The sequence below is a fragment of the Jaculus jaculus genome, chromosome 17, assembly GCF_020740685.1.
Source record: "Jaculus jaculus isolate mJacJac1 chromosome 17, mJacJac1.mat.Y.cur, whole genome shotgun sequence".
Lineage (NCBI taxonomy): Eukaryota > Metazoa > Chordata > Mammalia > Rodentia > Dipodidae > Jaculus > Jaculus jaculus.
In genome coordinates, this window is record NC_059118.1 from 25,181,293 (window position 1) to 25,196,584 (window position 15,292).

Genomic DNA, 15,292 nt, shown 5'->3' on the forward strand with positions numbered 1-15,292 from the left:
TTTATGCATATGTTATTTTATGGTTTTTTTCTGGTGTATATTCCTGAATACTTCCTAGAGATAGCATTGTTGGGTCAAATAATAAATATGTAGATGAGCAGTTTGCATTCCCACCTGGATTGCATATGAGTGCCTGTTTTCCCAGAGCCTTGTAATCAGAGTACCAGTCAGACTTTCCCTTTTTGGTCAGTCTGATATGAAATAAAGGGTTTTCATTCCTCTCTCTTGAATAAACAAGGTTGAGCATTTTTCATATACTTAAGGTCATTTGCATTTCTTTTTCTGCTCACTGCTTATTCACATCCCTTACTACCAATAGATTTATTTTTGTAAGCTTTTTATAAGATATTTATTTACTTGGATAATTAACCTTTACTTTCAAGCACCATTGTTCTTTTGTGGCTTTCCTTATGATTTTTTTTTTCCATTTCAAACTTTATTTTTAAGTACTCATATTACTCAGTCTTAGTTATACTTTCTGATTTTTGTCATAGTATGGACATTCTTTTTTAAAGTTCCATTGTTGTCTTGTAAAGTTGGTTTACAGTATCTGCTGTCTTTCTCACCCAAGTTGAAAGAGGAGCTGTTCTGGGAAATATAAATGATATTGCTTAGTGGAACAGCTACAGTTCATTAGCATAGTGTGTCTGTCACAGCCACAGAGCGGACAGCACAGCTTCATTCTACTCCATGGTAGCCTTACAAATTAGGCATGTCCCTGTTCTTAGTATGCACACATGCATTCATAATTCTGTCCACAATCTTGATAGTCCTTTTGTGTCTCTCTCTCTCTCTTTGTTTTTGTTTTTTTGAGGTAGGGTCTCACTCTAGCTAAGGCTGACCTGGAATTCACTGTGTAGTCTCAGGGTGACCTTGAACTCACGATGATCCTCCTACCTCTGCCTCCCGAGTGCTGGGATTAAAGGCATGTGCCACCATGCCTCGCTTGTGTGTCTCATTTTGATCTTGTAATATAATCTTGGACATATAATCTGGATATTTTTTCCTTATCTGTAAAATGAAGAGGTTAAATTAGAGGCCTAAAGGCCTTTCTAGCTGTTAATCCCAATATGATATTGAATTTCAAAGATTTGCTCATCATCAGACACCCTGTTTATATGTCCTCCTCTTCTGTGGTGTTTTGAATGTGAAATGTCCCCATAGACTTGGATGTTTAAATACTTAAGCTGCAGTTGGTGGCACTGTTTGGGAAGTTGTGGAGCCTTTAGGAGGTGAAACAGGTGAAACCTTGCTTAAGAAAGTTATCCCTGGGATCAAGGGGTGGGGGAGCTTTGGGGAGTCCTAGCCCATTTCTGCTTGGTGCAATCAAGCTTTCCTACTTCCTGCTCTTTCTACCATACGGTCCTTGCTATTGTGGGCCCTTCCCCTTGAAACTGTCAGCAGAAATATCACCCCTTCCTCTCAGTGAGGAAAAAGTAACTGATGTACCCACTACAATTCAGAGCGTGTTTCTCCTGCTCTTTCTTAAAATCGTTCATTTCCAGATTTCACTGTGTGCAGAGATCAGAGTGACAGTGCATAGAGCTGAGTGAGGTCAGGTTGGTTAAAAACGTAGTCAGTGATGTGGCCTCATCCTATTATTTGCCTGGTCCTAAGGAAGATGCACTGCTAGTGAAGGTATCGTTAAAGAAACACATTTCACAGCCCCAAGCACTTTGTACAGGGGATGCTGCTGGTCCCCACTCCTGTTCTTTAAGCAAAGATCTCTTTCTCTTAGTCCTAGACCATTATTTCAATTTTAGCAAAGGCGATTTTCCTTACCTGAACTGTTTATTGGGCACTGCTGCCACCTGGTGGCCATAGGGTGATAAGATTTTGTTTAATGTCAAAAAAAGATAACTGATGTATTCTCAGATCTGCAATGCTAGTAGAGAGTAAAAGTCATTGAACGGTCAGCTTATCTACCTGCCTTTCATAGTGTCTAATCAACACTGGCAAAGATGTTGCTATGTGAAATCTGAGGCTCAGAGGGTAAAGTAACTTCACTGTGGCATGCTAAAAATTTGTAGCCCTACTTTTTTTTCTTTTTTTTTGAGGTATGGCTTCACTGCAGCCCAGGCTAACTTCATGGCCATTCTTCTGCCGCATCCTCTCAAGCCCTAGGATTATAGGTGTGAGCCACCATGCCCAGCTTACTCTACCTTTATACTGAGGGAAGATTTTTGATTAATTTTTTCAGCCCAATACTGGACTTTAACACTTTGAAAATGACCAAATCCTTTATTACTATATTGAGAGTGGTTAGTACAGCATTGAATTATTATTTGTTGAATAAAGGAATCTGCTTCTCAGAGAAGTATAGCTTTGAGATGAAGCATTAAGACAGAAGCTGGGCCTCCACACCCCAGCCTTGGCTGATTAAAGGCTGTAATTCAGGACTGGGCCTTTGAAGGCTGAGAGAACGAGGACAGTTTCTCAGGGATGAGAAGTGGTTTGCCAGGGAACGTTTTGAGGGTTCATGGTGAGAGGTGAGGCGCTTACAGCACGCACTACTCAGCGGTGCTTCCCAACTTAGAGTGCTTTCCCTTTTCACTCTCACCTTCTGGAATTGCTTGATGTCACTTTGCTTTTTCAGGCAATCTGGACTGTCTCCCTTCCCCTCTTTGTTCGCTAGACCCTGCTTGGCACTGTGCTGTGACTGGTTTGCATGCGGGGAAACAAGGGAGATGAGCGCCGAGCAGCACCCAGCGTGGCCGCGCTGACGTGCTCCTGTGGGCTGTGCACTGCAGAGGAGAATAGCATTGGTCTGTGCCCTTGAGGGAAGGGTGATCTAGAAAATACATGTGCAAACATTTTATTCTCAACTCCCATGTAATTTGTAATTGCTATGGAAAAAAATGTGTTAAGAACTAGGAACTATGAGGTGCCTCAGGAGGACCCTGTGCTTGCCTTTCCGAGAAGTGTCTTCTTGTGGTGGAGGATCTCTGACTGACCAGGGGGCTCACCTCAGTGTAGTCTACGTTTTTATAATAGCTCTTGTTTTAAAGTAAGAAAAGCTGTATGTGTCCTCTAATGGGGAGCCCTTGATATCTTTCTCTCCTTTTGTAGGGGTTAAGTCAGTGTCCCTCGAGAGAACCCCCCTAAAGTAGGCATAACAGATAAGGGGTTTCACTGATCTTGTAGGAGGAGTGCCGACAGGCAATTAGGAGTCTGTGTTCTTTTAGTTTAAGATGTATTTGGTTGGTCCTAGCATTGCTTAAATTACATTCTTTCCTTCTACATCATCTTAGGCACTGTGTTTTCTCATTGTGATTCAAATGTTTGCTTTCATATTCATAAAGTTGAAACTGGAATGTTGAACTTGGCACTTGAATTTTCTCATGACGTTTTCTTGTGATTTTCTTTTCCTTTCCCAGTTGCCAAAACAAAGGGGATTTGGTGATGGAGGCTTTATTGGAAGGAATACAAAATCGGGGCCATGAAGGGTAAGTCCATCTTTGACCCTAGGCTTCTCATTGCAGTTAGAAAGCTTATCTGAGTTATGCCTCTCATGGATTGTGCTCTGTCTGTGGAAAGAAGCAAAAGCCAAGCTGACCTGTGGCATGTCTGTAGCCAGCAGCTCTCTTCAGGATGTTTGCCTCAGCTCAGCTGTGTGTGTCTGGACTATTCTTCCTAGCTCTAGTTTTCTATTCTTAAAAGGGCTCTTTTTTTCCTGCTCTTAAAAGGGCTGGAGAGGTGGCCGAGTGGTTAAGGAATTTGCCTGCAAAGCCTAAAGACCTGTGTTTGATTCTCTAGTACCCACATAAAGCCAGATGTACAAGGTAGTGCATTTGTCTGGGATTTGTTTGCAGTGGCTAGAAGCCCTGGTGTACACATTTTCGCTCTCTCTTCCTCTTTCTCTCAAGTAAATAAAATATTAAAAAAGATCAAAAGTAAAATGACAGAGGTTGTATGAAACTAAGGATATATGCTCTTTAAAAAAAAAAAGCAGCACTACTTAGTAGCAGAGGCCAGTAAGTTAAAAAGGAGATATGAAGGGAAGAGAAAGGAAGGGAGGAGGGTACTTAATAGGTTGGTATTGTATATATGTAAGTAGAATGATTGAGATGGGGAAGTAATTTGATGGAGAATGGAATTTCAAAGGGGAAAGTGCGGGGTGGGAGAGGGAGGGTATTAACTTGGGATATTTTGTATAATCATGGAAAATTTTTTTTTTTTTTTTTTGTTTGTTTTTTTTTTTTTTTTTAAATTTTTATTAACATTTTCCATGATTATAAAATATATCCCATGGTAATTCCCTCCCTCCCCACCCCCACACTTTCCCGTTTGAAATTCCATTCTCAATCATATTACCTCCCCATTACAATCATTGTAATTACATATATACAATATCAACCTATTAAGTATCCTCTTCCCTTCCTTTCTCCACCCTTTATGTCTCCTTTTCAACTTACTGGCCTCTGCTACTAAGTATTTTCATTCTCACACAGAAGCCCAGTCATCTGTAGCTAGGATCCCCATATGAGGGAGAACATGTGGCGCTTGGCTTTCTGGGCCTGGGTTACCTGACTTAGTATAATACTTTCCAGGTCCATCCATTTTTCTGCAAATTTCATAACTTCATTTTTCTTTACCGCTGAGTAGAACTCCATTGTATAAATGTACCACATCTTCATTATCCACTCATCTGTTGAGGGACCTCTAGGCTGGTTCCATTTCCCAGCTATTATAAATTGAGCAGCAATAAACATGGTTGAGCATGTACTTCTAAGGAAATGAGATGAGTCCTTTGGATATATGCCTAGGAGTGCTATAGCTGGGTCATATGGTAGATCAATCTCTAGCTGCTTTAGGAACCTCCACACTGTTTTCCACAATGGCTGGACCAGATTGCATTCCCACCAGCAGTGCAGAAGGGTTCCTTTTTTTCCACATCCCCGCCAACATTTATGATCATTTGTTTTCATGATGGTGGCCAATCTGACAGGAGTGAGATGGAATCTCAATGTAGTTTTAATCTGCATTTCCCTGATGACTAGTGACGTAGAACATTTTTTTAGGTGCTTATATGCCATTCGTATTTCTTCCTTTGAGAACTCTCTATTTAGCTCCTTAGCCCATTTTTTGATTGGCCTGTTTGATTCCTTATTAGTTAACTTTTTGAGTTCTTTGTATATCCTAGATATTAATCCTTTATCAGATATATAGCTGGCGAAGATTTTTTCCCATTCTGTAGGTTGCCTCTTTGCTTTTTTCACTGTGTCCTTTGCGGTGCAAAATCTTTGTAATTTCATTAGGTCCCAGTGGTTAATCTGTGGTTTTATTGCCTGAGCAATTGGGGTTGTATTTAGAAAGTCTTTGCCAAGACCAATATGTTGAAGGGTTTCCCCTACTTTTTCCTCTAGCAGTTTCAAAGTTTCCGGTCTGATGTTAAGGTCTTTAATCCATTTGGACTTAATTCTTGTGCATGGCGAGAGAGAAGAATCTATTTTCATCCTTCTGCAGATATTTATCCAGTTTTCAAAACACCATTTGCTGAAGAGGCTGTCTCTTCTCCAATGAGTATTTTTGGCATTTTTATCGAATATCAGGTGGCTATAGCTACTTGGGCTTACATCTGGGTCCTCTATTCTGTTCCACTGATCTACATGTCTGTTTTTGTGCCAGTACCATGCTGTTTTTGTTACTATGGCTCTGTAGTATAGGTTAAAATCAGGTATGGTGATACCACCAGCCTCTTTTTTGTTGCTCAGTATTATTTTAGATATTCGAGGTTTTTTATGATTCCAAATGAATTTTTGGATTGTTTTTTCTATTTCCATGAAGAAAGCCTTTGGAATTTTGATAGGGATTGCATTAAATGTGTAGATTGCTTTAGGTAAGATTGCCATTTTCACGATATTGATTCTTCCAAGCCAGGAACAAGGGATGTTTCTCCACTTTCTAGTGTCTTCTGCAATTTCTCGCTTGAGTGTCTTAAAGTTCTCATTGTATAGATTCTTTACTTCCTTAGTTAGGTTTATTCCAAGGTATTTTATTTTTTTTGATGCAATTGTGAATGGGAGTGATTCTCTGATTTCATCCTCTGTGTGTTTGTTGTTAGCATATATGAAGGCTACTGATTTCTGTGTATTTATTTTGTATCCTGCTACATTGCTGTAGGTTTTGATTAGCTCTAACAGCTTGCTAGTAGAGTCTTTAGGGTCCTTTATGTATAGAATCATGTCATCTGCAAATAGTGATAACTTGATTTCTTCCTTTCCAATTTGTATCCCTTTTATGTGTGTCTCTTGCCTTATTGCTATGGCTAAGACTTCCAAAACTATATTAAATAGAAGTGGAGAGAGTGGACACCCTTGTCTTGTTCCTGATTTTAGTGGAAAAGCTTCCAGTTTTTCCCCATTTAGTAATATGTTGGCTGTAGGCTTGTCATAAATAGCCTTTATTATATTGAGATATGTTCCTTCTATTCCCAGTCTCTGTAGGACTTTTATCATGAAGGGATGTTGGATTTTGTCAAATGCTTTCTCTGCATCTAATGAGATGATCATGTGGTTTTTGTCCTTCAACCCATTTATGTAATGTATTACATTTATAGATTTGCGTATGTTGAACCATCCCTGCATCTCTGGGATAAAGCCTACTTGGTCAGGGTGAATGATCTTTTTGATATACTCTTGTATTCTGTTTGCCAATATTTTGTTGAGAATTTTTGCATCTATGTTCATGAGGGAGATTGGTCTGTAATTTTCTTTTTTTGTTCTATCTTTGCCTGGTTTTGGTATCAGGGTGATGCTGGCCTCATAGAAGGAGTTTGGTAGGATTCCTTCTTTTTCTATTTCCTGGAAAAGCTTAAGAAGCAATGGTGTTAGCTCTTCCTTAAAAGTCTGGTAAAATTCAGCAGTGAATCCATCCGGGCCTGGGCTTTTTTTAGTTGGGAGATTATTGATAACTGCTCGGATCTCCATGTTTGTTATAGGTCTATTTAAGTGATTAATCTCATTTTGATTTAATTTAGGTAGGTCACATAGATCAAGGAAATCATCCATTTCTTTCAGATTTTCATACTTTGTGGAGTATATGCTTTTATAGTATGTCCCTATAATTTTTTGAATTTCTCTGGAATCTGTTGTGATGTTACCTTGTTCATCTCTGATTTTATTAATTTGTGTCTCTTCTCTCTTTCTTTTGGTCAGATTTGCTAAGGGTTTATCAATCTTGTTTATCCTTTCAAAGAACCAACTCTTTGTTTCATTAATTCTTTGGATTGTTCTTTTTGTTTCTATTTCATTAATTTCTGCCCTAATCTTTATTATTTCTTCCCGTCTACTACTTTTTGGTTTGCCTTGTTCTTCTTTTTCCAAGGCTTTAAGGCGAAGCATTAGGTCGTTTACTTGCGACCTTTCTAATTTCTTAATATAGGCACTTAAGGCTATAAATTTACCTCTTAGAACTGCCTTCATTGTGTCCCAGAGATTTTGGTATGTTGTGTTCTCATTATCATTTGACTCTATAAATTTTTTGATTTCCTTTTTGATTTCTTCATTGACCCACTCATCATTTAGTAGTGTATTGTTTAGCTTCCATGATTTTGTGTATGCTCTGTAGCCTTTCTTGCTACTGATTTGTAGTTTAATTCCATTGTGGTCAGATAGAATGCAAGGAATTATTTCAATTTTCCTGAATTTGTTAAGATTTGCTTTGTGTCCTAATATATGGTCTATTTTAGAGAATGTTCCATGTGCTGCTGAAAAGAATGTATATTCTGCAGCCTTTGGATGAAATGTCCTGTATATATCTGTTAGGTCCATATCTTCTATGACCTCATTTAGTCCAGATGCCTCTCTGTTTATTCTTTCCCTGGATGACCTGTCAATTGATGAGAGTGGGGTGTTAAAGTCACCCACCACCACCGTGTTTGGTGTTATCTGTGACCTTAGTTCTAATAGTGTTTGTTTGACGAATTTGGGAGCCCCCATGTTAGGTGCATATATGTTTAGGATTGTAATGTCCTCCTGTTGGAGTGTGCCCTTAATCAATATAAAGTGACCTTCCTTATCTTTTTTGACTAACTTCGGACTAAAGTCCACCCTGTCTGATATTAGGATAGCAACCCCTGCTTGTTTTCTAGGCCCATTTGCTTGAAACACCGTCTTCCAACCTTTCACCCTAAGATAATGTCTATCCTTTGTAGAAAGGTGAGTTTCTTGAAGACAACAAATTGTAGGATCCTGCTTTTTAACCCAGTCTGCAAATCTATGTCTTTTCGTTGGGGCATTGAGACCGTTGATATTAAGAGATATTATTGAAAGGTATGTATTTATGTTTGCCATTTGTGTGTGTGTGTGTGTGTTACTTGTTCTACCTGTGCTCTCTTCTGTTAACTGGTATTTGAGTATGGCTGGTTTTTTCTAGGTTCCTTATATGTGTGCTTTTCCTTTTGTTCAGCATGGAGGATTCTATCAAGTATTTTCTGTAGAGCTGGTTTTGTCTTCAGATATTCCTTTAACCTGCTTTTGTCATGGAATGTCTTTATTTCTCCATCTATTTGGATGGATAACTTTGCAGGATAAAGTAACCTTGGTTGACAGTTGTTATCTTTCAGAACTTGGAATATATCACTCCAGGCCCTTCTGGCTTTAAAAGTTTGTGTTGAATAATCTGCTGTAATCCTGATGGGCTTGCTTTTGTAGGTAACTTGATTTTTCTCTCTAACTGCTTTCAATATTTTTTCTTTGGTTTGTGTGTTTGGAAGTTTAAGTATAATGTGGCGAGGAGAGTTTCTTTCTGGGTTTTGTCTGGCTGGGGTTCTAAAGGCTTCCTGTATCTGTATTGGCACCTCTTTCCCAATTTGGGGAAAATTTTCCTCTATGATTTTGTTGAAGATGCCTACTATGCCTCTGGAGTGGAATTCTTCTCCTTCTACTATGCCCTGAATTCTTATATTGGATCTTTTCATAGTGTCCCGAATATCTTGAAATTCCCACTCATACTTTTCTATAAGTTTGTCTTTCTCTTTGTTGGACTGCATTAGGTCTGCCACCTGATCTTCTAGCTTAGATATTCTGTCTTCTCCCTCATCCATCCTACTGGTGAGATTTTCTACAGAGTTTTTTATTTCATTAACTGTGTTCTTCATTGCTAGTAATTCTGACTGGTTTTTCTTTATTACTTCTATTTCTCTATTTATGTCTTGTATTGCCTTCTTTATTTCATTAAATTGGTGTCCTGCCTCTTCTTTGATTCCTTTGATTTCCTCTTTGATTTCCTCTTTGATTTCTTCTTTGATTGTTTTCATGTGTTCTTTGACCTCTTTGAACATATTTATAATTATTCTTTTGAACTCTTTCTCAGGCATTTCCTCTAACTCTTTCTCACTGGAGGACATTTCTGATGCATTAGTACTTTTAGGTGGATTTATATCGTCTTGCTTTTTAGTGTTTCTTGTGTTATAATGTATATATTTTTGCATCTTGGATTAAGTTAATGCTTGGATTTTCTAGCTAGCTGTGTATTCTTAGCTGTATCAGTTGATTTGGTGTAATATATTTTCAGGGTAGGACCTTAAGGTATTAGGTGTGGCTCTTAAGACTTTCAGAGTATCTACAAGGATGTTCTTAGGGGTTGAGTTTCCCTGCTATAGGAGTATTCAAGCAGGCTGAGTGGAATAATATACTGGTAGATTCTAAAATTTAGCTAAACACTGTACCCATTCCATCAAAAACAGCCCCGAGTATGTATGCAAGAGTAGTTATTATAATGACCAGATCCTCTATCAACATAGAGGTTTAGATTTCTGGTCTGTTGAGGTATCCAAGTCAGCTTGTGACCAGGTGAGACCCTTCCCTGGTGCAATCCCAGTTACCTTGGGTGATTGTGGTCTCAGTCAAGTTGCTGCCTGGGTCGTCGGGCTGCTGTTCTGATTTCTGGAGCTGGGCACTTGCTTTTCCTACGGGGCAAACTGAGCCGCTGCCGCCGCCTCTGCAGCTGTTGTAGGCGGCACCGCCGGAGCCCCCACCACTGCTGAAGCTGCCGTTGTCGTGTCCACCGCTGCTGCTCACCCCGAAGCCGCTGCTGCGGGATCTGTCACCGCTGCCGCTCCTGGGTCCACTGCTGCTGGGGCCACTGGTACCGGTGCTGGAGCCGCTGAAGTTGCTGCCAAATTCTGCTCCTGCTTGGGTCCCGCCGTCAGCCCAAGTTGGCGTGGCCGGGTCCCGGGCCGCTGCTGTGTTCGCTGGAGCTGGGTTCAGGCGGCAGGGGAGGGGAGGGAGCCGCGCTGTTCTGGTTGTATCGTTTCTCCACGTGTGCTTTTACCTCGCGGTCTGCTCCCCCCTCCGTTGCTCGCTGCCGCTCTCCCCTCACGTTTCCCGAGTTGCGGAGAGCGCGGTGTGAGGGGAAAATCCCGCACCTGGCTTGTCTTGCGGCTCGAGCCGAGAGTCCGGCGGTTTTCTGCCGCTCCGCGGTTGCGGCGGGTAGCCAAGCGGCCCGGAGCCGCTGTTCTCGCCTGTGCAGGCTCTGGATGCTCTGGAACTCTTCTACTTCTCCGCTGCCGCCTCAACTTCCTATACACCTCACTTTTTAGTAAAAGTGTGTATTTTGCTGAGTTTTTTTTTTTTGGTCTTCCCCCCCCAGACTGTTTTGGCGTGGTACCTACGCCGCCATCTTAACCGGAAGGAAAATGTTAATAAAAATTGTGGACACATAAAAAAAATAATGTAAGAGCCAAAGGAAGGGTAGGACTCTTTATAACGTGCTCCCCCCAGACACAAAATGGCCTGGATATCCATGACCTCGCAGTGCCTGACACTACCTATACAAGATCCTCATAATAGGAGGAAAAGATGATGACATCAAAATTAAAGAGAGACTGATTGAGAGGGGGAGGGAATATGATGGAGAATGGAGTTTCAAAGGGGAAAGTGGTGGGGGGGGAGGGCATTACCATGGGATATTGTTTATAATCATGGAAGTTGTTAATAAAAAAAAAATTCAAAAAAAAAAGCAGCACTGTGAATTTGACACACCACTTGGGCTCACCTGTGTTTCACGTCTGCAGTTTCTGGTATCTGCTCCCGCTCGGAAGAACATCAGCAAGCTTACAACAGCAACAAAGTGGGGTGCAATACCCTTCTAGAAGTAAGGTGGGAAGCAAGAGAGGACGGGTCTCTTGACACAGCTCTTGAGCTTTAGTGTCACTTTCCCACACAGTAGCCTGCGTGCTTCCAAGAACTTTCATTTTGGCTGGACAAGAAAGTTACAAGGTTTGCCTGGACTCTTCCCAATCGCGTCTCTAACATATCACAGAGCACTCTACAAGGCAGACATAAAACAAGAGTCTATGCTTGACCAAATGACCTTGGCCTTCGTTAGGTCAGTCATGAGAGGAGGCAGAGTGCCCTGCAGGATAAGTAGCCTTACTTGAGCACGGAGAGTGGAGAGCAGCCCTCAGAGACCCGGTCTTCTTTCCGGCCGGTGCTTCATAGCTCTTTAGGTAGGCTGAGTTTGAGGTATTTGACATGAAAAGCTACTTGACATATGCTCTGTGCTTGGTCTATTCCTACTTACAGGGGATTTCTGACATCCTGTGAAGCAGAACTACAAGAGCTCATGAAACAGATTGACATAATGGTGGCTCATAAAAAATCTGAGTGGGAAGGGCAGACACAAGCTCTAGAAACATGCTTGGACATCCGTGATCGTGAACTCAAGGCTCTGAGGAGTCAGTTGGATATGAAACACAAAGAGGTACAGCATTTTGATCTTCTATAGTAAATATAATTCTTAAATATTTGTTGAAGTATTTGTGTATCAAGTTAAAAATTTTTTAAAATATTTTATTTGGGGTGGGGAGGGAGAGAGAGAAAAAGAGAATGGGCACACCAGGGCCTCTAGCTACTGCAAACAAACTGCAGATATATGAGCCACTTTGTGCATCAGGCTTATGTGGGTACTGGACAATCAAACCTGGGGCTTTGGGCTTCATAGGCAAGTGTCTTAACCGCTAAACCATCTCTCTAGTCCCCAAGTAAAATTGTTATTTTGCTTATTTTCTAATTCTGATGGTTTCTTTTAGAAGAAAAATTTATTATGGAAATATATAAGAATATTGAAATTATTTCAAGAATCATTTTTTCTTTAAACATGTGTAATACATACTTAATTTCTTTGTGTGACTTTCATCATACCACGTGTCCATATGCACTGAGTTTGGTGGAAGTTGTTTTGGCCTCATTTGTATGGCTAGTTGTTGTTCCCTTCACATTGCTAGGACATAACACCCTATTAAAAGCAGCTGACGGGGAGAAGGGGTTTACTTTGGATGACAGTCTTCAGGGGAAGTTTTAGCATGGCAGGGAAAGGATGGTAGAACAGAGGCTGGACATTACTTCTTGCCACAGCAGCTGGCAGAAAGCAGCAAGAGAGTGAGCTGAGCTCTAAACACTGGCAAGCTAGGCTAATCAATCTCCCCAGTGATGCACCTCCTCCATCCAGCAAGGCTCCACCTCCCAAACTGCCACCAAGCGTTCAAATCACTTGAGTCTGTAGAGGACATTGGATTCAAACCACCACTTAAACCACCATACTAATTAAAAAAGTTGAGGCCTGGGGGTGCAGTTCATGGTTCAGTGGTGAAACAACTACTTGACGTGCTTGAGACTCTGGGCTCAATCTCCAACACTGAAAACAAACAGAACCCAAAACTGTATCCCTGCTTCAACAACATTTATTTATTTATTTATTTTTTAGATTTAAAACAAAATTCGGACTGGGGAAGCAGCTCAGTGGTAGAATGTTTGCCTAACATGCATAAAACCCTAGGTATGACTCTTAGCATTACAAAAAAGGAAAACAGACAAAATTAAGAAAACCCATTAAAATTACTTGCAATTCTACCACCATTAATATTGGTAATTTGGTAGAAGAGCTTAATAATATTGGCTAATTCCTTGCTCATAATTTAGCTGACATAGCAGGAAGTACACTGAATAGTAGAGGGAAAGCAGAAAGCATTTCTAGGTGCAAGGATTGCCTCTAAGTTGGGCATGAATGTTAGTCTGAGAATGAGAGTTGCGGGCAACCACAAATCCTGAGCCCATTCTGGTAGCCTTTACAGAAGGATCACCACTTGAGGCTGTTTCCAGTTGCCTGCCAAGCCAGGTACACCTCCATGTGTGGTAACACAGTGACACTGTGGTTGGATGCAGGTACACCTCCATGAGTGGTTGGATGGCTCATGATGTCAGGAGTAGTCTAGAAATGTTCCATGTGACAAGCTTCATAAGAATATATATATATATATATATATATATATATATATATATATATATATATATATATATAACAATTTTGAGGCAAAGTCTCACTCTAGCTGAGATTGGCTTAGAACTCATGGTGATCCTCTTCCCTCAGTTTCTCAAGTGCTGGGGTTATAGGTGAGAGCCACCAAACCCGGCTCATAAGAAGAACCTGCCAGAGGTTGCACATGTGGACTTTGGGCCATGGCAGTGTGTGTTAGTGTTGGCTGTTATCAGATGCAGGTTTCTGCAAGTGGTACTTGCTAAACTAGAGCTCTTGTAAAGTTTAGGGAGATTTGTTAAACACACACTTTGAAGTTAGACATTATGAAAATATGCAGACAGTGATGGGATAACACATTGGATGGTCATGTTTGGTTTTCTTTTCTTTTAAATATATTTTCAAGCAAAGAGAAATAGAGAGAAGACACACACACACACATACACACACACACACACACACAGAGAGAGAGAAAGAGAGAAAGAGGGGGAGAGAGAGACAGAGAGTGGGCATGCCAGGGCTTCCAGCTGTTGCGGATGAACTCCAGATGCATGTACACTGGCTTTATGTGGATACTAGGGAACTGAACCAGGGTCATTCGGCTTTGCAGGTAAGAGCTTTAACCACTGACACAACTCTCCAGTCCATGTTTGGTTGTCATCAAAGCAGCTTACGTAGGTCCGTACTACTCTAGCTTCCACAGCTTTATTCTCTTAGAGCAAAATAAAAGTGATACTTAGTACATGAGGTCATAGTGGTGTCCTGAGTATGAATGCCACATATTGATAGCTAGGTTATTTTGTTAAAACCCATTAAAGAAACTAGTATTTGTAAGTATATTTAATTATCCTTAGACAAAGCTAAAACTTGAAATTTTATTTATTTATTTATTTGAGAGTGACGACACAGAGAGAGAGAGAGAGAGAGAGAGAAGAATGGGTGTGCCAGGGCCTCCAGCCACTGCAAACGAACTCCAGATGCGTGCACCCCCTTGGCTAACCTGGGTCCTGGGGAATCGAGCCTCGAACCAGGGTCCTTAGGATTCACAGACAAGCGCTTAACTGCTAAGCCATCTCTCCAGCCCTTGAAAAATTTTTTTAATTAATTAATGTTTTTTCAAAGTTAGAACTTTTTCTTCTGGCTTGGTTTTGATGTCAAGGCCATTATTGCCATGACTCACTGCTCAAAGAGAAAGGATTAAGTGAAGTTCTGTGATAAAGATGTGGAGATTACACGGTAGCATGGGAACCAGAAGAAATTTTGAATTTCAGCTGTCTGGTTAATTTGCTGCTTTGTTGACTGGGCTGCTAGAAATGGCTAAATCGTAGATATAATATACTTTGTCAAACACTAATAATGGGAATCTATTCTGTAGTTTTTATAACATTGTGTTGTGTAACACTCCTCCTCCTCATCTGTTCATAATCTCACATGACAGAACTAGAAGACAGGGCTTTAGGTTTTTGTCATTGTGTTTGAAAGGTCAAGGCTGGAGTAGCTGGTCTGTGGTAAAGTAGTGCTCCTGGAAGGACAGTCCAGCTGGTCTCAGAATGCACATCCAGCATCCGTGTGCTGCATCCTTCACTGAGAAGGTTTTGTTATGTAAAAACATCATCTGCCCTGAGCAGGGTATTTTCATGGCAGCATCAGTTTTCAGTGTGCAGCAAGCTCTTGTCTCATGCGGTGGCTGCTTGTGGATCAGCTCAGACCCTGCTGATCACACGTGAGTAAGCAGTTCATTTCCAATGTTAGTGCAGTACGTGATTCCTCATTAGAGTGTGGGCATCTCAGGGTTGCTTGTGATAGAAATTTTGCTCTGACCCTTTACATTCTGTAGTTCAGGTTCCATTACTGGAACTGGGAAGGAATCTGGAGTCCTGACTCTGCCCCTTCCTAGCTAGATGGGCATGGACGAGTATCTTGAGCCTGTTCTGTTATATGTAAATTTTGGATATAAACTCGTTGTGAAGTTGAGTTATCTTAAAGAAACCGTTTTGAAAGCTGTGTAGCATATTTAAAATGATCATCTAGGACC

The 15,292-nt window shown here is 40.8% G+C and overlaps 1 protein-coding gene across 8 annotated transcripts in view; it reads left to right on the forward strand.

Moving 5' to 3' along the window:
- The window catches only part of Cep63 (centrosomal protein 63), a 71,174-nt gene that overhangs the window by 6,173 nt on the left and 49,709 nt on the right, over positions 1-15,292 (forward strand). For all 8 annotated transcript variants that reach the window (XM_045136461.1, XM_045136463.1, XM_045136462.1 and 5 more), the window contains exons 2-3: positions 3,378-3,446; positions 11,529-11,706. In XM_045136461.1, the coding sequence (XP_044992396.1) occupies positions 3,403-3,446; positions 11,529-11,706 (222 nt within the window). In that variant the 5' untranslated portion in view covers positions 3,378-3,402. The remainder of the gene's footprint in view (positions 1-3,377; positions 3,447-11,528; positions 11,707-15,292) is intronic.